This window comes from Centropristis striata, chromosome 10 (assembly GCF_030273125.1).
Source record: "Centropristis striata isolate RG_2023a ecotype Rhode Island chromosome 10, C.striata_1.0, whole genome shotgun sequence".
Lineage (NCBI taxonomy): Eukaryota > Metazoa > Chordata > Actinopteri > Perciformes > Serranidae > Centropristis > Centropristis striata.
In genome coordinates, this window is record NC_081526.1 from 15446396 (window position 1) to 15473654 (window position 27259).

A 27259-nucleotide genomic window follows, 5' to 3' on the forward strand; every position below is an offset into this window, starting at 1 on the left:
GGATATGTTTTTATTAACCCAAAGCTTCCTGTTTCCTAAAATCGTAAGATTACCTTTTAAGTTCCACACTGAAGCAATGTTGATTCATGAAACTAAACAGCATTTCCTCCTGTTGGCCCCCGACTCCTGCAGGATGGTTTTGTGGTGCGGATCTATACGATGAGCTCAGACCCGGCCCTGCAGCAGGAACTGCAGCTGAAGCTGGCACGGAAATGTCTGCACGCCTGCGGCATCTCTCTATTTGACCTCGAGAAGGATCTGCATATCATCAGTAAGTGATAAAACTTACACTTATGTCTAGTGACATCTCATTTGAATATTAACACCTGCTTTAGGCATATCATACTGTATAGTATGTGTGTCTACAATGCTACAAATATGTCTGAATTTATTCAAATCACAAAGGAATCACAAAAAGCATATTTTCAAAGCTTGTCTCATTGTGTATTTGGCTCTAAATAGTATGTTGTTCTGTCAGGCACAGGCTTTGATGAAGAGGCAGCGTTGCTTGGAGCAGGCCGGGAGTTTGCTTTGATGAAAACTGCCTCGGGAAAGGTGAGAACAGATTCAAGCACTGAGCTCTAATAGCTTTTGTCTTGCTAATGACAGGCCAAATCTTTTAAAAACCATGAAAAAAGCTCTAAATGAATGATGTTTCTGCAAGTTTTCACATTGGTCACATGAAGCCCATTGTACAAAATTAACATTCAATATATTCATAAAATCTGTATGTAGTTAGCCATAGTAAGATTTTCCTAGGATCAGGTTGTACGACAGCATAACAATAAAACGTGCTTTCTTGTTTTGGACATATTTTGGGCCCTTCTAATTGCCTTAAAATGAAACAAAATGAGGCAGCTGTATGCTGTATGTTTTTTGTATGTCTTATTGTAATTGCACTGTTTATTGTTTTGCTTGTGGTTTTTTGCACAGTGAGGCTATTTTGTGACAAATCAACTTAAAGAACAAAGTGTTTAAGTATTTTTTAACCAGCAAAGCAACAGTAGTTAAAGTATAAAGTCCATTCTTAAGATAAACATCATTGCCCTCTGCAAGTGAAGCTTAATATGTTCATGAGCTTGTATAAGATTAGAAATGCATCAACAAGAAGAATTAACCTTCTTTTTGGGTAATTTTTTTTTACTGTTGGCATACCCAATTGGAAAAGCTCAAAACAAAAGAACTGTAAGGTCTAAATGCATGATCTAAACATCAGCTCAAACACATTTTTTTGTTTTTTGTTCCCTATAATAAGTCATATTTGAATAACAGTAACTAGGTCATGCTTTATGCCAGAACTATGCAAATCACCAAACACCTCTTTCCACATCAACCACACCAGGATAACATGCCAGACTTCCAGGCCAGACCAAACCTTATGGGAGCTAGTTTCAGTTTGTATTGTCACTATTATAAAGCTCAAGGTCATTGCCTGTGGGCAGGTGGGTTTGAAGAATAGACTGTATAAAATATGGAGAAAACTCTGTGATGTCACCCATATGTTTCTAAAGAGCTGAAATGAAGCTCAAAGCGAGTGGCTCCCTTGGCTCCAACCATAGCCATCGTGGCATTACCTGACTTCTCCTAACTCCTGACTAATTCAGAAAAGGGGCAAAGAGGTGGAGCAGGGTTGAGTTAAGGCGGGCTTAATGCAGCGGAGAGCCACCTGTGAAGGCAGCTGCCTGTCACTCAAAGTAACTGCACCCTTAATTATGCACAACTTTAAACCTTAACCATATGTGTCAATGATAATTGACTCGTTTTTTTGAGCCAAGTGGCTTATAAAGGGAGAGTAAACAGTATCAGAGTTAGACTGCAGGTTCTGTAACTGAGCAAAGAAAGCCCAATCACTGTAGAAGCAGTGCTTTGTTGAAGAAGATATGTCACATTTTTATGCAGGCCGTTTCAGTGAGATGAGAATGCTAACTACGTAGTTTGTTGGGGTGTGTGGAGGGTGTGTCTGTACTGTAGGTGTGGTGCAGCCTGCCTCTTTTGTAGATAGCAGTCCTGGGCCCTTGCCTGTAGCACATTTCTGTGTCTGTGTACAGGCCTAATCTCACAGCACACTTTATCTGCAGATTACGCTAACCCAGACCGGCTGGATGGGTAAAAATAGGGGCAGCTGACCTGTATCTTGGCACAAAGTTCACTCATCTCTCGGGCTGGTCATTATGCCAGACATGTGATGTAAAGAAAAGAGTCAAAGGCTCGATGTTTTATTGTCTGCATGCAATGCTACTGTGATTATGTAATTTGCAAAGTGAATGTCAGATAATTTGAGTAAATAAAAATCCAGTCCTAGCCTTTTGTACATGAATTATCACAACTAACCCCCGTTGTTTAAGTATTTAACCCTTGTGCATCAGAAGGGGCATATTTTTTTTTTTCATTAAAATTTTTAGACTATTTTTGACCTCAGCTCCTTTAATAGGTCTGTAATTAACTGTGTAGACAGAATGAGGACTGCCATTTCATCCAAAAAAATCAAGCATTCAATTTTATCTGGCCCTGACTTCAATTTTAATTTTTTTTTTATTAAACTATTTTCCACTCTTGGTTTCCACTAGGGACATTGCTGTTGTATCATGAATCACTGCAGTGTTTGATGCAATGCATCAAAGTCATTGTTGGTGCTTATCATTGACATATGCCAGACTGTAGAAAAAATCCCCCCTTCCATTAAGTTTACAGAAAGAACTGAAAATGAATAAAAACTGAACACATGGGCTATGGCAGTGTTCAGTCCCGGAAATAACCGTGCATCATAAAACAGGGTTTCTTTTATTTTACTAAGAACAGTGTGCTCGTGAAGCAGGGATGTCCAGCAAAAGATTCTGGGCTGTCTGCCGAAAAAATTAACCCTGGCTAACCTTTTGACACAGCACAGTCCCGTGAAATGAATATACTGTAGATCAGTGGCTCCTCAAAAACCACTTACATTTTAAAAATTTTTGCTGTGTGGTTGATCTTCTTTTCTCAACTTCCCCTCACAGATTTACTATACAGGGAAGTACCAGAGCCTGGGAATAAAGCAGGGCGGCCCATCTGCAGGGAAATGGGTGGAATTACCGGTTACAAAGTCTCCCAAGATAGTTCAGTTCTCAGTCGGACATGATGGCTCTCATGCACTGCTAGTGGCTGAAGATGGAAGTGTGTTCTTCACAGGCTCTGCCAGCAAGGGAGAGGATGGAGAGTCCAGTAAGACATTTTCAAACTATCTGCAAACATCATTAAAAACTAATTCTATTCAACACAGAATCAAGGCCGTCTCAGTCAAAGTCCTGATGGTGACTTTTGTTGTTTTCCTTTGCAGCTAAAAGCCGCAGACAGCCCAAGCCGTACAAGCCCAAGAAGATGATCAAATTAGAGACCAAGACAGCAGTGTATACAGCGTGTAACAATGGCAGCAGCAGCATTGTCACCAAGGATGGAGAGCTCTACATGTTTGGAAAAGATGCTATTTATAGTGACAGCACTTGTGAGTTCACTGAGACAAGGCTATTTCAAATTCTGAACTTCAGGGATTTTCTCTGAGATATTTCAGTAGTTTTTTTATCATCGTCTACATTTCTTTGATGAAAGACGGATTAAAGACTCTTTAAAAATAAGCACCTGAATTTGTCTATAAATATTTCTCTGTTATTCATATTCTTCCATTATTGCCTTCGTGTCCACAGGCCAGGTAACAGACCTGAAAGGTCACTCTGTAACTCAGGTTGCCATGGGTAAGGCCCATACGTGTGTTCTGACCAAGGGTGGTGAGGTGTGGACGTTTGGGGTGAACAACAAGGGCCAGTGTGGCAGAGACACTGGATCCATGAGCCAGGCAGGGAAAGGTGAGCAGATGGACAAATGCAGAAAAACAAATACACATAACAAGATACTGTATATTGTACATACATTGTTTTGTTTTTTTGTAGCGTTTGGTGTAGAGAGCATGGCCACAGCCATGGATGAAGACCTGGAGGATGAGCTGGAGGAGAAGGAAGAGAAGAGCATGATGTGCCAGCCAGGCATGCACAAGTGGAAGCTGGACCAGTGCATGGTCTGCACGGTGTGTGGAGACTGCACTGGCTATGGTGCCAGCTGTGTCAGCAGTGGACGACCAGACAGAGTACCAGGAGGGTAAGAAGACTGGTTAAGTTGATCATAGTAGTTTCTGTACAGCACTTTTTTTATTCACAAAATAAGACTTATCTTATAATTGATATGAATTATCTATAAAAAAAATATTATTACTGATAGTATGCATTATGTGGTTTGATATAGGAAGAGAACAAGTGGAGAAGTGTTTGTTTAATGAGCATTTATTCCATCCGATGTCGGACTCATCTCTGCCATGCTTACAGAAGATGAATTAATTGTGACACAGAGCCAGCTATTTTGGACATTGCAAGTTGCTGAACATTGTACATACATAGTCAACATGTCGTACAGTGATGAAACATATATGTGTCAGAAGTAGTCAAACTGTTCAGACTGGCCACAGCTTATATGGTCAGAGTGGTTAGTGTTTTGTCAGCATATCAATATCTTACTCAAATGTACAATCGACAGAAAGTCTGTTCCTCAAAATACACACATACCTAAGTATCAAAATGTATTGAGTTTACCAAGACAAAAATCTACAAAAGAGAAAACATTTCACTTTTCAGAGGGTAAACTGTCTTGCTATGTATTGTTACATTCCTACTGACGAGGGCCAAACATGTACCTGAGTTGGTGGGCTTTTAAAAATGTTTTGGTTAAACTGTTTATGTGTGTGGGTAAATATGTTTTCTACCTGTGTCTGCCAACCAGTATCTGTGGCTGTGGGTCAGGAGAGTCTGGCTGCTCAGCGTGCGGCTGTTGTAAGGCCTGTGCCAGGGAGCTGGATGGTCAAGAGGCCAGACAGAGAGGCATCTTTGACGCAGTGAAGGAGATGATTCCACTGGACCTGCTGCTAGGTATGCCACTGGACTTCATGTTGCACCTGTTTTGATGTTCATACAATATTTACATCCCACCTGTATCACCACTCACATTATTTACATTTTGCATAAAGGCACAAGGACTGATAAATTATATGCATGTTAAAATGGCATGCATACACTGTACGTATGTGATGTCATATTGCAATTTCCAGTATTGGATACTGGATCAGAATAAATGTCATGAGCAGGGATGTGTGCAAGCTGAATATCCTTCTGAGCTATGCCAGCGCTCTGCTTATGCAACACACATCACACTGTCTGTTGCATTTGCTTGAATGCAGTATTTCGCACACTTGTCATCGCTCATCCTTTGTTTTATTCTTGTGTTGTGCACAGTCATTGCTTCTCCATCACGTCTTTCCATCATTCATTGATGTGTGTCTTGTTTTGTTCTGCTCTGCTCCGTCTTCCCTCCTCCTCCTCCACCTTCTCCTGCATCCTGTCTGGGCTGCCTGTACCTGGGGCCTTTTTTTGTTTTCAGCTGTGCCTGTCCCTCCCCCTCCAGGAGTGAACATCGAGGAGCACATTCAGATCCGTCAGGAGGAGAAACGGCAGAGGATCAATCGTCGGCACAGGCTGGAGGAGGGCAGAGGTATGAATCGAGGCTGGAAAGAATGGGACTATGTTTCGGGAAGGACTGTGTGTTTTCTTTTTGGCTTTATGGCATAAAGATTTCTATTATGGAGAATAAAACATGGGCACAGGGAGAGTGAGAAAGTGGGAACAGAGGTTAATGAACAGGGTGAAGTTACAGACACTATGTCCATCCTTTTTAGTCTTTTTATAACTTTCAGGTGCTGTGTGAGCTCGGGTGTTGTGCCTTGGTGACCTCCCCCTTGCTTGTGTCTTTATAATTTTTCAGTGTGTGTGTGTATTGTTGTGGTGAAGTATTATCATGTGTTCTTTCCCATTTGTGAGCATTGTGCATGCATGTGAAAGTTTCTTTCTCCCCCAGGCCCCCTTGTTTTTCCTGGTCCCATTTTTATGAACCAGCGTGAGCAGGCCCTAGCCAGAATAAGACCCCTTCAGGCACTAAGGCATAAACGGGACAAGCACAAAGGTACTATGGTCTTCACTAACTCAACGGGTGCAGAGACACCCCTTTGACTCATCTCCCAATCTGGCTGTCCCGCCCACCTCCTCTCTCACTCTCTGACGGCAGGGCTCTTATGTCTTCACCTGGTCTCATGGTAACAAACAATGTAGCTTGTTAGTCAGCAGGACTCACCATGACTCACAGTGGAGAAATGACTGTGAAGCCAACCTCAACAGGCTGGTTCTCTTTTTTTAATTTAAATAATCTAACATTACCCTAACATAGGAAAGAGTTGAAGTTCAATAAATATTTTCTCCCTTATGCTTATTCATTTTCTGGTTTAACAGTTTTTAATCCATAGAGTAGGATGCCTGCTCTTCCCACTGCTGTTGTTTGACCTAAATAGAAATCAATGTCCTTGCCTAACTGGATTTAACCATCACTCCCAAAGCAGCTGATTTGTCACTTCACGGGTACAACAGCAGCATTACATGCATACAAAGCAGCAAGCACTGAGGAGAGCAAGCTTTGATGAAAGACGAGAAGAAAAATATGACAAAGAAGGACAGATGCAGGGTTGTTTGTGGGCGTGTAGCTTTAAAATACACGTGTTAAGATGTGAATAGTTTCATGGACATGGCTTAGAAATCACTCACACATCAAAAAAACTAGTTGATATAAGATTAACCTATGAAGGCCCTTGACTATCAAACAAGTAAACTGAATTATTATATAAGACAAATTTAATATTATTCTTTACACTGTATTCAATTTTCAAAAATATGTAAACAATATATCATGATATCAATATACAAACATGAATAAGACAATCTAATAATAATTAAATACATGATAATTATTAAATAAAAACATGAATAAAGACACAAGTAAATTAATAAAAGTAATAAAAATGTATTTTTTATCCCACAAAGTAAGCTATGCAAGGCTGCAGAGCAGAGCTGCATATCAATCATGTCTAAATTCACTCCCCTGACCCAGCATACTTTCTGTACGCATAAAAGTACCCCATAAGTTATTTTTCCTTTATAGAAAGAATTATTCAAATGGTATATATGCAATACTTAAAATATACTTAAGTCAACAAAAATATCAAACTCTTACTTATTGCCTGCACAAATATAAAAGACAGCTGGTTCATCTAACTGCTGATTGTGCACATTGTTAGGTCTCCATCTGCCTGTCCCAACTGCTGCTGCTGTTGCTTTTCTTGCCAATAGGTGGTGCAGGTTGGAGTGGAACCGCAGGTCTGAAACTGCTGATGGATATTATTGGCTAGCCTTGATTTTGGTTCTCTAGTATTTGTGCCCTTGTTGATGTCAAGCATTCATTTAAAGCAACTACAAGAACTTTATTTTTTTGTTGATGGTGGCCCTTCTCGAGAAAAGCCGTAATGTTTCCATGAGCATGAGCACCTTCTGGTGACAAGATCTTGATCTCACTGGCAGGGGCATTTGTTTGGCAAGTGAAAGAAAGACATTTTTATTTATTTATTCTAATTTTAATATTTAAAATATTTGCAGGATGCACAGCAATGAGGAAATGTAGCTATTTGTGGCTTTATGTCAGATTAATAACTGGAATATGACGATGGTGAAACAAAGTAAACTTTTTTATTCAGTCAATAATTTTCCTTTTCTCTTTGCTGATTCAGCCCCAATATCAGCCATAAAAGTACAAGAATCTCCTCCTTTTTCCTTTTAACTGCCACATTTTTACCCTGTAAACATATTTAATAATTTCATCTGATTTTTCGAGGAATTAGACTGTTGACAGGCATTAAACTATATAGAAATGACCAATCTTCTTGCTTGATCTTGTTTGCTTATGTATGTCATATAGAGCCATCAATATTAAACTAAGACTTTCATTTCAAGTTTACCTTGAGTCCTTGTCGTTGCTTTAACATGTGTGATTTGAAACCTTGCCAATAGGAACCCATTGTTAGGGATAAATGGCTTGCTTTTATTGTCCCACTTTTATATGTGGAAACAATGGTGCCACACTGTATTGTATTTGAGAGCAGTAGTGGTTTCCTCCTTAATGTCAGTTAGGAAATTGCGACTCTTCTATTTTCCCGAATAACTTTTCTTTTGTGGGGTTTTGGGGGTACCTCCCCTGAGCATCCTTCTTAATGGTTTTACACTCATGAAGAGAAAAACGAACAGGAAAATACAGGTTTTCCAGTCTGTGACCATCCAATAAGCTTGAAATATGCTTTAGATGTCATTAAGAACACTTTTGTTTTTTATTTTAAACTTACATTGACAGTTGTCACCATGAGCTAAACTTTTAACTCTACCTTTTAAAATATTTGGGCCATGAGCCATTCAATATTTATTTTACATTTACTGTGAAGTAATATTGAAACCGAAAGCTGTTATCTCATCTGGCTGGCCTCAAAAACAGAGGCAGACCACAATGAGCTGGCATTGCTGTCATTGTATTTACTGTAATGCATGTCTCTCCCAACTTTTTTTTCCCCTCCTCACATACCACAACTGTGACCTCTTACACAGGGCTCAGGGTAAATCAGAACCCCTCTTCCTCATTGAACACAGACAGATGTTAAGAAGAAAATTATTTCCTCAACAAATCTGTTCATCTTTAAAGGGACTGGTTGCCAAAAGCCATTCTGTTATAGAGGTGTTGTTCCCTCCTTTCTACTTCGGCATGCTTCTCCCCTTTCTCCCCGTTTTCTTTTGAATCCTCTTTTCCCCTCCAGCTCCGTTTTCCAGGACTGTGCAGAGACATCCACCTCTGTGGTCTGAAGTTGCTACTTAACCTCACTATCTCCCAAATCTGTACTTAAAGGTGCTTATTTGGAATGTTATTTTTTCTGTGTAGATGGTAGCAGTGAGCGTGGAGAGAAGGATGCCAGCAAAATCACCACCTACCCCCCAGGGGCAGTGAGGTTTGACTGTGAGCTGCGGGCTGTGCAGGTCAGCTGCGGTTTTCACCACTCTGGTAGGTTGATTTCCCTCCTGGCAGCTTCTGGTCAGGCACCAGATTTGTCTGTGAATTATTTTAGGAAAAGTATTTTTAAAACCGTCTTGAGTGGCTGATCTTGAAGTAAAGAAAGTGAGTAAATAACAGTCATAATTATGTTTCTTTACAGTGGTGCTGATGGAGAATGGAGATGTCTACACGTTTGGTTACGGACAGCATGGGCAGCTTGGACATGGAGATGTAAACTCAAGGTATTGTTTCTGTTGCCTTGCATGTTTTGAATTGAATGCATTACAAAAATAACTAAAAAAACTGCCTTCATGTGGACACAAAAGCTAAAATAAGACATTTCTACCTGCTAGGGGTTCTCCAACTCTGGTACAGGCCCTTCCAGGTCCCAGCGTACAGGTGACAGCAGGCAGTAACCACACAGCTGTACTCCTCATGGATGGACAGGTCTTTACATTTGGCAGCTTCTCGGTAAGAAAAATATTTTATTGCCCTTTTTGTGGGTGCAGAATTCCTTACTCCATGATGTCAGTATTTTATATTGTATTGTATCTGTTTCAATTTTGCTCAAGAGAGTGAATGTATACTCATTGTTTTTCAGAAAGGACAGCTGGGCCGACCTATCCTGGACATGCCCTACTGGAATGCCAAGCCATCTCCCATGCCCAATATTGGTGCCAAATATGGACGAAAGGCTACCTGGATTGGAGCCAGCGGAGACCAGACGTTCCTGCGGATCGATGAGGCCCTTATCAACTCCCATGTCCTAGCTACTTCAGAGATCTTTGCCAGCAAACACATTATTGGCCTTGTGCCCTCCTCTGTGTCGGAACCGCCTCCATTTAAATGCTTGCTTATCAACAAAATGGATGGAAGCTGCAGGACCTTCAATGACTCTGAGCAGGAGGATCTGCAGGGATTTGGACTGTGTCTGGACCCTGTATATGATGTCATTTGGAGGTCAGTCCAAGGACAAACAGTTTGGTTAACGCACTATAATATGTGCTACTTTTAATTGGGTACTATTTATCCCAGGTTTTAAGACTGAAGCGCCTCCAGATGAGATTAGCTTGCCCTTTTTTATTTTAAACTTTTCGTTTGTGGCTCTCTGTGCTTTTAGATTCCTGCCAGCCGCAAAAGAGATGCTGTGCTACAATGCAGTGATCGCTGATGCCAGGATGCCCTCTGCTACAGATCTACAGGCTCGCTGCAGCATCCTTAGTCCAGAGCTTGCGTTGCCCTCAGGATCACATGCCACAACTACTCGCTCTCATGGAGCCCTACACATCCTTGGTAATCTTCTTCACTCGCCGTTCAGCAAAGCATCTTTGGTCATATGAATCTTTTATGAATGTCTTTGTGTCTTATGATTACGTACATGAACGCTATGACTGAAATGATGATGGACAGCAGATGTTACCAGTGTCTAAAGCCCACTCAGATCTGTTTTTTTCATCATAGCCAAACACATGATTCAGTATTTGCAGGAATGCATAGGTTATAAATGATTCTGTATTATCATTCAGTGCTAATGGGAAGTATACTGGTTTGTCCAATTAGGTTGCCTAGATACATTGGCAGCCATGCAAGAGCTAAAGATGGGTGTAGCCAGCGCAGAAGAAGAAACCCAGGCAGTGATGAAGGTCTACTCCAAGGAGGACTACAGTGTGGTGAACCGCTTTGAGAGTAAGTGGGATCTTTGTAGAGGATCGAATCGATGGTGAATGATCTATAAAGCAACATACTGGGAGATACATTTAGCGTGCATATGTTCAGCTGTGTTGTAATTATGTGATTAAATCAACGTTGCTGAATGTGTGAAACACAAATATTCAGGTCAGATCAGTTGATATCATCCTTAGTAAACAACCAAAGTGGTAAAATGTGGATAAACAACATCTGTGTACTTTCCATAGCCTTATTGATCCCATGTGTGATGTTATAGGTCATGGTGGTGGTTGGGGCTACTCGGCCCACTCTGTGGAGGCCATCCGCTTCTGTGCTGATGCAGACATCCTGCTGGGTGGGCTGGGTCTGTTTGGGGGCCGAGGGGAGTACACTGCTAAGATCAAGGTGAGCAGCTATTTTTTTAATGAAGAGACTGATGATTTAATTTTTTTTTTTTTTTTTTTTTCAATATTTTCAGCCATTTTGTCAGTCAAGGCTGCTTTTAGAAATGACTTGCTTTGTATGAGGACTGGCACTTAATACATAGCATATGCTGCTGCAAATTGTCTCAAATGTACCAGATTAAAGAAATACTGTACGTCCATAAGTCTTTATTTTTGCATATAATAAAAATTAAAAAAGGAGAAGAAATATACACCATAGTGTGCAGGTGGGATTAAAAAAAACATTAAGGCTATTCCAAAAGAACTGACCAAACCATGAACTTGATGCTCAGTTTCATGTTGAAAACCTCAGAAACAAAACGATAAAATTATTAGAATTAGTTGTGTGACCATATTGAGTGCAAAACTAAAGTTATTGCATTGTAATAGATCTAAAACATCCTAAAACAAATAAAGTACCACTCAATGGATTGAGTAGAATCCTGGCCGTAGGTTACAGGTGTTTATAATATATTAACCAAGTCCTCTTGTTGTGCAGCTGTTCGAGCTCGGACCTGACGGGGGTGATCATGAGACAGACGGTGATCTGCTTGCTGAGACTGACGTGCTGGCCTACGACTGTGCTGCCAGGTAGTTTATGGATTCCTCATGTTCCCCTTCTTTTCTCTCAAAGAAAAAAGTGAAGGAGTGATAAGTTAATGTTGGTCTTTTTTTAATCTTTAGGGAGAAATATGCCATGATGTTTGATGAGCCAGTGCTGCTGCAGCTGGGCTGGTGGTATGTCGCGTGGGCTCGAGTGTCTGGGCCCAGCAGTGACTGTGGCTCCCATGGACAGGCCACCATTACTACTGATGATGGGTAAAACTTATTTCACAATATAGATGAAGCCTTTAGAAATATCACATTTGGTTATATATTGGTGGAATTTTATATTTGCAACAGTGCTTTAATTTGTATTTTTTTTCTATTTTATTTTGAAGTGTCGTCTTTCAGTTCAAAAGCTCCAAGAAGTCAAACAACGGCACAGATGTTAATGCTGGTCAAATACCTCAGCTACTTTACAGGCAAGTGAAAGTCCCCACATTTTGTTAACAAAAATGCCAGCTTGTTTTGTATGCAGGCTTGAGTAAAGTAATTTTTAAAAAATTGTTTCTTTATATTTTAACATCAGACTTCCTTCAAATGATGGCAATGCATCTAAAGGGAAACAGCAGACCAGTGAACCAGTCCATATCCTTAAACGCTCATTCGCCCGCACCGTCTCAGTGGTGAGTTCTCTCCCGGTTTCTACCTGCTTAAGTGTCCTGACAGGTAATTTGTTAAAGCATTGTGTGTGACTGTCTGTCTCTGTCTGCCCTCCTAGGAGTGTTTTGAATCTCTGCTGAGTGTCCTTCATTGGAGCTGGACCACCTTGGTTTTGGGTGTGGAGGAGCTGCGAGGGTTGAAGGGCTTCCAGTACACAGCCACCCTGCTGGACCTCGAGAGACTGCGTTTTGTTGGCACCTGCTGCCTCCGCTTGCTCAGGGTCTACATCTGTGAAATCTTCCCCATTGCTGGTAAGAGCACAGCGAATTTAACAGCACTTTATCCACTGCAAAATAATGGCTTATTCTTTGTAAGAAGGAAACCACAGTGCTGCTGCTTTTAAACTCTTCGTGACAATGCTTTTTCATATTCGGTCATAAAATCCTTTCTGAATGAAAAGATGGAAATACTTCAATGTCTGTAGCTGAGGAAATATTAAAACCTCTACAGACTAGACTGTGTTAATATGTCACAGATATAAAATAGAAAACTTTAAATAAAAAATAGGAACACTTTATTTTTAAAAAGTACAATTGTAGCTTCCAATATCACAATGCAATTCTTTTTCTATCTGTTGTTTGATTTCCAGCCAGCACCAAAGCTGTGGTGGAGGAGTCGAGCAAGCTGGCAGAGTGCGTGGGAAAGACACGCAGCCTGCTGAAGAAGATCCTGTCAGAAGGCATGGACAACTGCCTCACAAAGCTGGACAATGACCCCCAGGGCTACTTGTCTCAGCCGTTGACCCTGCTGGAAGCTGTGCTGCAGGAGTGCCACAACACCTTCACTGCCTGCTTCCACTCTTTCTACCCAACACCAGCGCTGCAGTGGGCCTGCCTCTGTGACCTGCTCAACTGCTTAGACCAGGTCAGTGATGGTGGCATTGTACTTAAGAAGGAGCTTAAATAGACTATTTTTGTCATTACTAGTTAAACTACTGGCTTTTACCTGAGATCAGAGTTGTGTATTAAATGTCAATGCCCTATCACAACTTTCCAAAGCTTATGACAACATCTTCAAATTGCTTGTTTTGTAAGTACAGTCTGTAACCTGAAGATATTCTATTTCTACTAACAGAAAAGAAAGAAAGGCAGAAGAAATCTGTAACTACTGAATGTTTGGCATTTTTTTATAGTTGACTTGAGCTACGATTATCAAAATAGTTGAAGAATAATTTTTCTTCAGTCAACTTATCTGCCAATTATATAGGCGATAAATTAGGGATCCACTGATCCATCAGCTTCATTGTTGACTGCCTTCAGCCTATTGGCGAATAAGATGAGATTCACGATGGCAGTGGCTGATGTTTGTATCTCTTGTGTCGCAACTATTTTGCACTGGCTAATGTGTTGGTTATTTGTGGTCAGGCTCAGACAACAGTAGCTGAAATATTCTGCTACTGCAGCTGCTCTGCTCTGGCTTGACATATGATGGCAACGGTGTAGTCTGTTTACAAATAAAAGGGAAAGACAATGTTGGCCTTGTGGGAATATTAAACTGCCTCAGACATTAAAAAAAACAGTGGCAAAATCACTATCAACCTAGAATCAGTGCATCGCTACTACAGTATGAAGATACAATTCAGCAGGCCTACTTTTAAATCTAATAAACATTTTAAATTTTAAAGTAATATTCTTATCAAGACAACTCACCAGAGTTTTAAACCATAGATCCCAAACAGTGAAGTGTTAGGTTGTGATATGTCGAATGTAGAAAGATTTCAAAGTGATTCATTCTTGTCCTCCCTGTTTTGTTTTTTTCCCAGGACATTGCTGAGGCCAACTTTCGCACGTCCAGCAGCCGTCTACTGGCGGCCGTTATGTCAGCTCTGTGCAACACCTCTGTCAAGTTGACATCCATTCTGCCCATTGCATATGACGGGGAGGTGCTGCTGCGTTCCCTGGTTAAACAAGTCAGTACAGAGAATGACTCTGCCCTTGCTCATCGCTTCCCCCTGCTGGTGGCCCACATGGAGAAATTAAGCCATGTGAGTTTTTGCACACCATATACTGATACATTATGTATCCTCACTTCAAAATGGTGGACGTAGGTGCTTATGGGCAAAGTCAGGAACTGATTGGAAGATGGACAACATTTGATGATTATCAAGTTATAATACAAATTTCCCCTTAGACTGAAGAGAACCTGATGGGCATGACCAGTTTCCGGGAGGTCCTGGAGAAGATGCTTGTGATTGTGGTGCTGCCGGTGAGGAAGAGTTTGAGGAAGGAGGTGGAGCTGTTCTCTCCACACCTGGTCTCCAACACCTGTGGTCTGCTGGCTTCCATCGTCTCTGAGCTCACCGCCTCTGCCCTGGGCTCCGAGGTAACTCACACTGATGCTCACATGCACTTTCACAAAAACACACATCAGGCAGCTATTGAAGACCACAGAACGTGGCTTAATCCTGGAGTACTCTCAGCATGGTCGGTGGTGCTATTTTTGCAGGAACATAACAGAATCTGTAGTCTTTTTTTTTTCAAGTGGATTTGTATGAGATGCTCTTCCAAAGTCAAGTGTACTACCTACAGTAGATTGTTTTTTTTAGCTACCTAAAAAAAGGCCAGCATAAAAAAATCCATATCACATTAAGTTTATGCTATTGTGAGAATAAATTCATGAATTCACCTCTTTACCTTGCTGCCAGACGGCCCTTTCCAACTGAAAACCAAAGCTGTAATATAAATCTACGTATGCTGTCTTCAAAGACACCAGTCTCCTATGACAAAAACAGTAATTTCAACTCGCAAAACACAGGAGTTGCTGCTCTACTGCTGTTGTTTGTTTGTGTTATTATGTGAGTTTGGTGAATCAGAATTAACCCTTTAAAACTCCAAAGTCACAAACAAGACTTAAAATTGACACAGCCTTAGACCAGTAACTCCAATGTAGGGAGAACAGACTCTCCTTTTAACCTCTGTTTACTCAAGTCATTCCTCTCTATTTGTTTTTGTTTTTCAAACAGCTAGCATAACAGTTCAAAAGTTGAAGATAAGATCTGTCATTAAGACTACATGTGTTTCCTCCTTCCTTCTCGATCCTCCTTCCTTCATATCCTTTTATTTAAAGATCTATTGTTACTGGACTCACTTTTCAAACTGACAGCTTTTGCTTAGAACAAAGTTATGTTTTTACTGTTGCTAGAAAACAATAGCAGAAATCAGGGGAATTTGACTATTTGTTTTGTTTTTTTACAGTGTGCTGAGTCATTAAGTGGGTGTGACAGATGTCTGTCTCCCACTCTCTCCCACTCTTCATTTGATTATCATCACTCAAATACCCTTGTACTGCAGTCAGGACTCTTGCACTCTCGTTGCCATAGTAACCGTCACTCGTCAGCACCACTGTTTTTTGTTTTTTTTTCCCTCCTGTCTGTTGTCAGGGAAACAACTCTTCCTCCCCTGAGCACCTGGAAGGGGACCCTCTGCAATTGTGTCTGGCTCTCTGTTGTCAGCAGGCAGATATAAATAGTAATAGGTTGTACTGGATTACTAGACACACTCCAGACATGAGATGTTTTTATTTCAGATAAAGCTTCTTTCACAGACCATCCTTTCTTCTTCATGCATTGTTTCTTCTCTGTAATTAAGACATTGCATTTGATGAAATCTAGTACTTGCACAGCCATATTTAAGTTGTTTTTATGCATATGCTTCCTTTGAGTGTAGGATGGTATTTTAACAGAGGACAAGGAGAATGCTTTTTAATCAGGATTTCATTGTTTGCTTAAAAAACAGGTATTCCTCCTCAAATGTGTTATTTAGGCCTATGTGACTATGTCATTTCTTTTATACATATTTTATTGTGTTCTTGCTCACCAGGTTGATGGGCTGAACTCGCTCCACTCTGTAAAAGCATCCCCTAACCGTTTCAACAAAACGAGCCAGGGCCGGAGTTGGAACACGGGCAACGGCTCTCCGGATGCCATCTGCATGACAGTGGACAAGCCAGGCGTTGTTCTGGTGGGCGTCTGCGTCTACGGAGGAGGAGGCATCCATGAGTATGAACTAGAGGTGCTGGCTGATGATGTAAGTCATTAGAAATAATTTTCACAATAAACTTATTACTTATTTTGTTTTTTATTACATTTTCTATGCAATTTCTTAGAATTATAAATGACAGCTTTGGATTTTCTTCAATGTAAAACACAAGTGTACATTCAAAATCAAACACTGACTTTACAAAAACTGCACCAATTTAAAGGACCTTCTCTCACTCAAACACATTTTACAAATATCATTTTATTGTCTTTCTAAACCAGTTTCTATTTATGCAAAACTATTTATTAATCTGTATTTACAAGAATGGTAAGGTGTGTGTATCATGTTGTATTAATTCCCACTCCTGCATTGAGCGGTGTCATCCTGCCTGCCACACACCAACTGACTGCATATGAGACTCCAGTCACTGCCCGATCGATCGGAGCATCTCTAGTTTTCAACCTGAGTGTGTCTTTACAACTTCTGTTCCCTCACCCTTCAGGCGCAGACAGAGCACCCAGGGGACTCGGCACATTCTCACAGGTGGACGTCCCTGGAGCTGGTGAAGGGCACCTACAGCACTGATGATTCCCCCAGTGATATTGCGGAGATTCGCTTGGACAAGGCTGTGCCACTCAAGGTACATAGGTTCTCAAGAAATGAATACATGCATATGATTTGATGCTGAGATACAAATGTTAGGATGTGACATGCTGTAACTATTTTCTAACTTTAATTGTGTGCTGGTTTTGGTTTAAATGAATGTAATCTCACTGATTATTTTTATTTTATTTTGCAGGAGGGGGTAAAGTATGCTGTGCGATTACGGAACTACGGCAGCCGGACAGCAAATGGAGATGGAGGTATGACCACAGTGCAGTGCTCCGATGGTGTGTCCTTCACCTTCAGTACATGCAGCTTGAGTAGCAATGGCACCAACCAGACCAGAGGGCAGATCCCACAGATTCTCTACTACAGGTAATCACAAAGCCAGCATTTTGTAATAACTATCTCATTTGTAAAGTAATTATTTTCTGACTTGTGTTTTCTTGCGTCTAAAGGAGTGAATACGATGGGGATCTGCAGTCTCAGCTGCTGAGCAAAGCCAACGAAGAGGACAAGAACTGCAGCAGAGCTCTCTCTGTCGTCAGTGCTGTGGTCAGAGCCGCAAAGGACCTGCTTCACAGAGCTTTTGCTGTCGATGGTAAGCACAACAAACTTGCACCCTCAAAATTATTGCTGTTGAGCCACTTGTACTGACTTTAATACATGTCCCTTGTGCTTTCCAGTGGATGACATTCCTGAGCTACTAAGTTCCTCCAGCCTGTTTTCCATGCTCCTGCCACTTATCCTGGCCTATATTGGCCCTGTCGCAGCATCTGTACCTAAGGTAAATGCCAAACTCTTTATCTTTAATTAGTAAATTGTTCTCCCTGATGTGGCACTCTGGTGAAATTCCTTCTCTTCCTTGTCCAGGCTGCTGTTGAGGTTTTTGGACTTGTTCAGGAGCTGTTACCAGCAGTTTCTGCCCTCAACCAAAAGTATGCCCCACCCACCTTCAACCCCAACCAGTCTACAGACAGCACGACTGGCAACCAGCCTGAGCAGGGCCTGTCAGCCTGTACCACCTCAAACCACTACTCAGTAATTGAGAGCGACCACCCTTACAAACAAGCTGGCGTCTCACAATACAGGGTAAGGTATCCATCCTTTGGCATGCTAAGTAAAAAAAAAAGTAAGAGACACAAATTTTGGTCTAACCTGATCTTGTTCTGGCACACCTTCCCTCAGGTATCATTCCCAGACTGTGTCCGCTGGACCACCATTGAGTTTGACCAACAGTGTGGCACAGCACAGCCAGAGGACGTGCTCCGCCTCCTCATTCCCAGCCGTACCCTCCACCTATCCAGTCTGGGGGGCAAACCTTTGATCCATGACACCATCAACACCTGGACTGAGCTTAAGAAGTTCTCAGGAGCCACAGGCTGGCCAACCACTGTCCTAGTACTGCCAGGTAAGAGAGGCCAATCATTTATGAATATTTATGAACGTTATGACTGTGTCGTTTGGGCAATAATGATAAACCCCAAAGTTCCAAAAGGCACACAGACTCTGGGGGCGGCTGTGGCTCAGTTGGTAGAGCAGTCACACACTGATCGGAAGGCCGGTGGTTCGATCCCTGACCGTGGCAGCCTACATGTCGAACTATTCTTGGGCAAGATACTGAACCCCAAATTGCTCCTGATGCTGCATTCATCGGTGTGTGAAAGCCACCAGTAGGAATGTGTGGGTGAATGAGCGCAGTCTGTAGTGTAAAGCGATTTGAATGGTCGCAAATCGACTAAAAAATTGATATATAAGTGCAGGTCCATTTACCATTTACCTCATAAAACCTCACTTCAAATAATCCAAACTCTCCTTTTAATGGGGAAACTGGGGGTAGAAAATTCCAAAAGTTGCCTGACTGTGGTAATCAAAAAGTCCCAAACGGCAAACTCTAGACCTAGAAAGAAAAACAGGCAAACATACCTTAACTGTGGCAATACAATAATATGTAAACTGTGACAGCACTGGCAATATTAAGACAGAAAAGTGTAGTCTGATGTAGTGACTGAGCAGTGATAACATTCTAAAGGGTTATTCATGCAACCCAGTTGTAGTTCATTGAACTTGATTGTTCTCATATGTGCTTTAATCTCCTTAATGATGCCTCACTGAACCACCTGCCACAGAAGGCAGCCATTAGTTTACCAGTAATTACCTACGTAACTAATCCCACCTGTCTCTCTTTTCATCTTCTGTGTTTCTGTCCTTTCAGGAAATGAAGTTCTGTTCTCACTGGAAACAGCCTCGGACTACGTTAAAGATGAGAAAGCTTGCTTTTATGGCTTCAAGTGTGTGGCTGTGGGATACGAGTTCAACCCTGGTCCCGATGAGGTACAGACACACTTGTATATTTCTCTCCAAATTATGTAGTTGGCTGGCCTTCTATCCTTTTGTATAAAGGGCATTTTTGTCTGAGAATTGTTAGATCTTCTGACTGTGCTGCATTCTGCCTTCATGACATTTCAGGGTATCATCCAGCTAGAGAAAGAGTTGGCCTATCTGGGCAGTGTGTGTGCTGCAGCGCTGATGAAGAAAGACCTGGCACTCCCTATAGGTATGGAAAACAGTATAGTGAATTACCTGTTTTTTCTGTTAATCCATAATACACTAGTTTCTGTTACAAGCTGCTGGGAGAAAATTAATATTGTTAATAACATTTTAGTAAAGCATTCATTCAACATCATTTTTTATTTAAGGCAATGAACTGGAGGAGGATCTTGAGATTCTTGAGGAAGCCTCTCTTCAGGTGTGTCATCTTTTGAACATTAAAACCACTTATTGTGGTCTTATGGAAAAGGTTTTATATTTCTTTCTTAATCTTCTTTCTTTATATACCTTCCTTGATTTCTATTTCCTTTGATCTCACCCAGGTGTGTAAGGCCCACTCAGGGATCCTGGGGAAAGGTCTGGCCTTGTCTCACTCCCCAACCATCCTGGAGGCCCTGGAGGGAAACCTGCCACTGCACCTCCAAACCAATGAGCACTCTTTCCTTGAGGACTTCATCACCTGTGTACAGAACTCAAGTGGAGGACGTCTGGCCAGGTAAATGTTTGTCGAGCCTGTAGAGCCAGTATCTTGTCAATTCTAGTTACCCGACGACAGCAAAATATATACTGTGCCTTTTCCATTTTTAAATGTGTTGGTTGACAGGTATATTTAAGCCTACACTCTGGAATTTGAGTTTTGATTGATGACTAATTAACTTCTGTCTCTCTCAATTTATTATTTTATTCTTCTAGGTGGCTGCAGCCTGACTCCTATGCAGACCCCCAAAAGACATCTCTGATCCTGAACAAAGACGACATACGCTGTGGATGGCCCACCACTGTGGTCGTCCAGACCAAAGACCAGTATGGAGACGTGGTGCACGTTCCTCACATGAAGGTCAGGAGGATTGCTTTGGCTTTTCTGCTTCCATGAGATAAATACTTAATAGGACTGGAATGACAAATCTCTGACTTGTGTTTCTCAACTCTGTCCAGGTGGAGGTAAAGGCTGTTCCTGTTTCACAAAAGAAGTCAATGCAGCCTGAGAACGTGAAGAGGCTGCAGCGGCTGCCTGGAAGCGCTTCGCCTTCGTCTTCTGGCCCCGACCTAACCTTTGGAGGTTTGCCAATGCCCAAGCTGGAGGCAACGTACGAGCCCATGATTGTGAAAGAGGCTCGATACATTGCTATTACCATGATGAAGGTCAGCCTCATTCAAACTGGTTCTTAATTCACTCACAACCTCGCTTGTTTACATGTAGAAAGCTGCAGATGCTCCATGAGGGGGAGCTTTCTGGTTATTATTAGATCCGTTGTATACTGTACATACCAATCTGTGGCGCCTACAGGACATCCAAGCAATAGCAGTTTATCTCAGTTTTGTCAACGACAGGCAAAGAGAGAAATGGCTGCTACAATATTTACACACGATCTGCTTTCACTTTAATAGCTGCTGTTTTCTTATGATGTTTGTATTTTCACATTCAAATCAAATCTATGTTTTTTTTGTCTCATACATATAGTACAGGCCAAAAGTTTGGACACACACCTTCTCATTCAATGCATTTTCTTTATTTTCATGACGATTTACATTGTAGATTCTCACTGAAGGCATCAAAACTATGAATGAACACATATGGAATTATGTACTTAACAAAAAAGTGTGAGGAATCTAAAAATACAAGACATGTTTTCAGTTATTTCAAAGTAACCACCCTTTGCTTACTAGAATATAAGACATGTTTTCAGTTATTTCACACTTTTTTGTTAAGTACATAATTCCACATGTGTTTATTAATAGTTTTGATGAATCTACAATGTAAATGGTCATGAAAATAAAGGAAACGCATTGAATGAGAAGGTGTGTCCAAACTTTTGGCCTGTACTGTATTTATACACAGTACAATCTGCAGTGGAATTATATTTCTGCCAGCTCCAGAAACAATTATCAAATGCATAAAATAGAATGAAATACTGTAAAATAAAATAAAATAAGTAAAAGTTTAAAAAAAAAACAACAGAAAAATAAAAAAATGGTAAATAAAAAATAATAAAGTAAAATTCTTTAAACAAGAAACAATAAAAAACATAACAGTAAATGTAAAAAAAATGAACTGGACAACAGTGAAATAAAACTACTAAACAGAATGAGTTATTGATTTACGGTAATCAAATTGAAACAATAAAATCGGAAAAATGTGACATATGCAATTCGTGACAGGTGAGGTTATAAGTTATGTTTACTGGGTTATGGATATAAAAGTCACTGGTTCGGGACCTGGACGGCCTGAGGGAAAAACCCGTTGTCATCCTCTATGTTTTGGCCTTGATCCAGCAGTAGCACCTCCCTGACCAGCAGAGAGAAGAGTGTGCTGTTGGGGGTGATTGAGGTCTTTATGATCCTCTCAGCCCTTGTGCTGCACCTCCTGTAAATGTCTTGTAGGGCAAAGAGTTCACATCTGATAGTGATTTCCGCTGACTGCATCACCCTTTGCAGGGGCAGGTAATCCCTTTTATTACTGCACCTAAACCAGGCAGTGATACTGCCTGTCAGGATGCTCTCTGTGGTCTATGATGGTCTTCCTCTGTCAAATTAAACAATAAATCAAATGAAACTTAACTGGAGAAGACAAAAAGGAGAGTTAATTGACTGAATAGAGATACAGTAATCAAAACAGCTTAGTAATAGTCATTGAGAAGGCAATAAACAATTAACAAGTAATACAATCTGCCAGAATTCTGAATGATTTAGACAAATATAAAAATGTAATAAGTACAGTTTTGATTTAGGGAACATCACAATGATTACTTTTTTTGTAAAAAAGGAAAAGAAAAAAGAAAAGCACTGTATTTTGAAAGACCAGTGTTTTTGTTGTTACCTTCATTCTTGTGTTTTTTGTGTTTTGTAGGCATATGAAAACTACTCATTTGAAGAACTTCGCTTTGCTTCCCCCACCCCAAAGAGGTAAGTGAGTTCATGTGGAAACAGAACACATTTCCAGTAAGATACAGTCTACTTATTGATCATTTCCCACACAGACCCAGTGAGAACATGCTCATTCGTGCCAACACTGATGGAACCTACAGCGCCAACTGGACTCCCGGAGCTGTGGGCCTCTATACAATCCACGTCACCATTGATGGCATTGAAATAGGTATGTCGAAGTGAATAGAGTGTGTTCACTTATGGCAATCACCAACCCCCTAAACCACACCAATTAATTCATGTGAATTGCCATCTTTTTTATGTTTGTTGAGCCGTAAATCTTTTTTCTTTTAGATGCTGGTTTGGAGGTGGAAGTCAAAGACCCTCCCAAAGGCATGATACCACCTGGCACTCAGATGGTCAAACCAAAGGCTGAACCTCAGCCTAGCAAGGTTAGCATTTTCTTTTGATTAACCAACCAGTGGCATAAACCTGCACATAAACACAACTGTAACATGCATGAATGCTTGCGATCACCCATCAAACACACCGGAGACCAGAAATAATTTGTCTTGTCTTATTTACCTGTTAACATCATTTTTTAACTTTAACTTTAACTCAACTCTTACCCTAAAAGCTGCATTAAACAATGATTTGATATGAACACTGAAACAAGGAAGTCCATGTAATGTAAAAGGGTCATTAGTATTGAAGTACTGCTCATTCTCAATGAGAATCAATGTCTTTGTTGCACCTCTGTGCAGCCTTATAGCTTTTTTCACCTCCTTATTTTGGTTTGCTGGTCTGACGAATAAGACAAACGCTGGTTCATTGTACAAAATGGTCACAAAAAACCCAATTGCTATGTGTCAAGTGCAAAGTGAAAGAACCAAGATTATAGACGTTCATTACCAGAAACAAATTCTTTACAATTTCTTTGTGCAGTCTGCACTGATTTAAAAACTGCTTGGAAATATGTTGTACATCATTTCATGAGGTCAGATACTGCATTAAGGCTGATCTCTGTGAGTTAGTCTTTTTGTCACTTAATAGCAAACCATTTTTTAGCAATGATTTAATTATGGATATTTGCGGTACTTAGGACATAGTATGTATGTAGAGATTCTGACTCCTGGCACTGTATCCCAACAAATCTATTCAGGCTGCAGTGATTGATAATTACTCATATAAGACGGTGATCAAAAGAGTGACTGGAAATTAATTTGAAATGCACCAAAATGATAATAGGCATGTTGGGGTCATCATCATTTTGTGAAACTTGTGGTATTTTGCAATCCATAAGGGGAAACAAGCAAAGTTATGTGCCTTAAATCAGCACTGTGTATATTCCTTCGAAACCTTCCTTCCATGATTTTCCATGCACCAGTATGAATGTAAACGGGATGATTAAAACAAACTTCATTCAACTGGTGCTGCTGAAAAATAGAGCTCCTAGAGTTTCCTCACCTTTCGCTGTTTGTATGTGTGTACTTGGAAGCAGGCTCTGTGTGGGTTAATGCATGCAATCTCCCACCGTCAACTGCTTCCTCTTCTTCCTCCTCCTGCTGCACTTCTTGTCCTTTTTTTGTCTTTTTATTTCTTGCTTCTGCCGCTCACAGTCTCCATCTCCCTTCTGCTTCTCTCAGGTCCGCAAATTTGTGTCCAAGGACAGCGCAGGCCTGCGTGTGCGTAGTCACCCCTCCCTGCAGAGTGAACAGATAGGCATAGTGCATGTCAATGGCACCATCACTTTCATTGACGAGGTAATTGACTCTAGACCAGGCAGAATATAAGTTATTTTATATAAGTTGACTAGCTGGAGCACTATCCACTTTTATTCTATTTCCTTGTTTCTTCTTCTTTAAATCAGTAAGAACAAAATTAAAGTTTTGTAATCCTATTTCTTTGTCCAGATTGCTAGTTTTAAGTAATTCTGAGTCCGGCTTGGTGGCTTCTGTGTATTATGTGTTATTACCTCTTTAAATGATTATAACTACTTTCTTTCAAAGCTTATAAATTTGTTGCTCTTACTTTAATTTGCTTCATAATCTTGCAAGGCACTCTGAGGTTACATGAAAGACTTGAGCGCCTGCATAAATCCAAGGATGTGATGCATTTAAATCCAAATTTAAAATTATAGCACTTAAATAATTTACTTATTGATGCCCATACTTGCCAGTCCCACAGAATATCTGCACTCCCAGCCTTTGGTAACAGCACTATTGACATCTCTTGTATATTTTATGCTGTGTTCACACCAAACAAGAAGTGTGCTATTTTCTCCAATAACGTGAAACGCGAAAATGTAGATACCAATAACGTTTCTGTTCCACATCAGCCATGACTGAAATAACCACTGTTGGTTCTTTGTGTCTGTTGTGGGTGTCCCAGTTTCTTCGGAAAACCAAACGCTTGGTGAATTTCACCGCATTCTCCAGGAACTTTGTCTGGATGATTGCAGCTACTACAGCGATATGAATCCAAAATGCAGCCTCGTAAAAAGTCTGAATTCCTGCTTTGTCTGGTCTGACTCACTGGATGTAAACTGTTGGGATAAGACTCTCATTAGCCGTTTATTTCAGCTAAAATATTCCTCCTCTTCCACTATCTACGCTATCTATTTTGCATCTTTGGTTTACCTCCAAACCTTGTGTGCCTATTGAAATTTCCAGGTGCAACTTTCCGTTTTTGCATTGAATTTGAATGTAAACGAGCTGCATTAAAAAACGATTTGTCTTTGGTGTTAAAACACCATTACATGGATGCTGGTCGTCTAATTTGACTTGAGACTTTCCTGCAACCTCAGAGGTCTTTAGAGGTGTGTGTGTGTGTGTGTGAGTATGTGTGTTTGAGGGCGCTGCCCATCCTGTTTCCATAGTAACAGGACGGCATGGCTCTTCTCTGCTCTGTTGCTTGTTTTCCCGTAGATCCACAATGATGATGGTGTGTGGCTCAGGCTCAATGATGAAACAGTAAAGAAGTATGTTCCCAGCATGAATGGGTACACTGAAGCCTGGTGCCTCTCTTTTAACCAGCACCTGGGCAGGAGCCTTCTGGTCCCAGCCGACGTAAGTAGAAGAAGGCCTGCTGAGCAGTCTGTCCCAGTTTAATAATGACAGAGGCTCCTGTGCTGTTAATTTGGGGGAAAAGCTCAGAGATCATCTTTGTTGTTTAACAATCATGGTTTTTTTAAGGACTCTAAAAAATCGCATCCGCTCCCCAAATGTATTCGAAGCATGGTAAATTGAGAACTTCACCAAAGTATAAATGTTGGGGTGTTCTCTTGCATGAAACATCTATTTTAGCAACACTGGAAGTTTTACTAACACACTGTACAAGGAACAGCACCTGGGAGTGTGCATGCATCATGTTTGAAGGCAAAATGTTCACCATGAAGAGACCATAGTTGGATAAAGCACTTTTACATGCTCACATGCTTAGGTACTATATGTTTAGTGCATTGAAGTGAACCCCAATGCAGGAATTGACTGGTGAGAAAAAAAGGTAGTAAAGGAGCAATTTCATCCTGTGGTTTAAGTTGGTTAGTTCACACTAGTTAATCTTCTTCTCCTCATTGCCTCTCACGCACAATTCATAAGCACCACAGCATGTGATAATGAGGGTTTCTCTCACATTTTGCTCCATGCCACAAAAACCGCCACAATATGCAACAGAATAAAAAAAGGCATGTGACTAGGTATAATTTAACACATAAATAATGCAGAAACAGGGCCAAATATCTTAAAAATGTTAATATCCAGGTGGTTTTCTGTCATGAAGCAATCACTGGTCCAACAAAAAGTTTCAATGGGAAATTGTACCTCTACTGCTCTACAATTCCACCTTTGCATTGGTATGCTTTAGGTGCTAGGAGGCTTTTATGTAAGGTTTCTGTCTGAACAGCATGACACACTACATCATCCAAATGGGGAATTTTTTTGGAAGTTTCTTCTTTTATATGTGTTTCATTTGGTCATGGATTCGGAAATAACGACCTTGTGGTGTTTGGAGTGAAGTTTCAATTATTTTTCTGCCCCTGCAACTGGTATTTTTTAATGCATTTTGATGCTACATTTACTGCAAAAGATTGACAGGCTTGGCTCGTATTCGCAGTTCCTCTTGGCCCCTTTTTATCAGTGCTCCACGATTTCTGGCTTATCAGATTCTGTCCTCTCCTCTTCACCTTCTCAAACAACCTCTGAATTCCATAGGAGCCAAGCCAAAAAAAAATTATTTTCTTCCAAAAAAATACACGAGCACCTTCCCCCATCCTGTTTTCTCTCCTCTCCCGAGTCGTCTACTGTTTCTTGACTGTCTCACGATCTGTTGCTCAGAATGTCTTTAACGCTAGCCAAGGAGTCAGGGATATCGGCTTTTTGTCGTGGACTCCCTTAACTATATTCCCGTCACAGGTGAGTTCTATGAAGGAGGGATACATAGCTTGACTGCCCCATAGCTTATCATCTATCTGTCACTCTACTTGTCCTCTTGAACCCCTTGTGACTTTGTAGTCTTGCCACAGTGTTGCAATCAGACATAAGAGGTCGAACCACAGTTGCATGGATGTCTGTTTTGTTTAGACTAGACGGTGACAATACAGTATGTCAGCAGCTACTGTCACATAGACTCTGCAGTGATCACATTCAGGATTTTTTTTATAATTACTGTTAAAGCTTGTATGTTGCATGGGGTTGAAGATACTAATGTCCAGTCTGTTGCATGAGCCTTGTCATATATATATATATATATATATAGTCCTGTATCCTTTTGTGTCATAGCATGCCTCCTATTAGACTGTATGAAAAACAGTGAACTGATTGTCTATTGGTCATTTAACTGCATCACTACAATGTTGAATGGCGTGTTGACTTCTTCTGTTGTATCTACTGCAAGACCTTGGAT

General features: G+C 40.8%; 1 protein-coding gene across 5 annotated transcripts in view; it reads left to right on the forward strand.

The window, feature by feature from the left end:
* Positions 1-27259, forward strand: part of mycbp2 (MYC binding protein 2) — a 67059-nt gene that overhangs the window by 18117 nt on the left and 21683 nt on the right. For 2 of the 5 annotated variants that reach the window (XM_059343572.1, XM_059343574.1), the window contains exons 10-52: positions 133-271; positions 479-555; positions 2994-3198; positions 3314-3478; positions 3678-3836; positions 3921-4125; positions 4801-4946; positions 5455-5565; positions 5929-6033; positions 8875-8994; positions 9146-9227; positions 9339-9456; positions 9587-9945; positions 10106-10278; positions 10546-10671; positions 10931-11058; positions 11596-11687; positions 11781-11915; positions 12038-12121; positions 12229-12325; positions 12421-12613; positions 12952-13226; positions 14125-14346; positions 14493-14684; positions 16181-16387; positions 16842-16979; positions 17139-17317; positions 17401-17543; positions 17629-17729; positions 17816-18034; positions 18131-18353; positions 19158-19276; positions 19412-19499; positions 19642-19691; positions 19816-19988; positions 20186-20330; positions 20429-20635; positions 22341-22396; positions 22471-22586; positions 22712-22809; positions 24004-24120; positions 25285-25425; positions 26692-26769. In XM_059343572.1, coding sequence (XP_059199555.1) covers positions 133-271; positions 479-555; positions 2994-3198; positions 3314-3478; positions 3678-3836; positions 3921-4125; positions 4801-4946; positions 5455-5565; positions 5929-6033; positions 8875-8994; positions 9146-9227; positions 9339-9456; positions 9587-9945; positions 10106-10278; positions 10546-10671; positions 10931-11058; positions 11596-11687; positions 11781-11915; positions 12038-12121; positions 12229-12325; positions 12421-12613; positions 12952-13226; positions 14125-14346; positions 14493-14684; positions 16181-16387; positions 16842-16979; positions 17139-17317; positions 17401-17543; positions 17629-17729; positions 17816-18034; positions 18131-18353; positions 19158-19276; positions 19412-19499; positions 19642-19691; positions 19816-19988; positions 20186-20330; positions 20429-20635; positions 22341-22396; positions 22471-22586; positions 22712-22809; positions 24004-24120; positions 25285-25425; positions 26692-26769 — 6306 coding nt within the window. The remainder of the gene's footprint in view (positions 1-132; positions 272-478; positions 556-2993; positions 3199-3313; positions 3479-3677; positions 3837-3920; positions 4126-4800; positions 4947-5454; positions 5566-5928; positions 6034-8874; positions 8995-9145; positions 9228-9338; positions 9457-9586; positions 9946-10105; positions 10279-10545; positions 10672-10930; positions 11059-11595; positions 11688-11780; positions 11916-12037; positions 12122-12228; positions 12326-12420; positions 12614-12951; positions 13227-14124; positions 14347-14492; positions 14685-16180; positions 16388-16841; positions 16980-17138; positions 17318-17400; positions 17544-17628; positions 17730-17815; positions 18035-18130; positions 18354-19157; positions 19277-19411; positions 19500-19641; positions 19692-19815; positions 19989-20185; positions 20331-20428; positions 20636-22340; positions 22397-22470; positions 22587-22711; positions 22810-24003; positions 24121-25284; positions 25426-26691; positions 26770-27259) is intronic. The other 3 variants (XM_059343575.1, XM_059343576.1, XM_059343577.1) reach the window with 2 other exon arrangements.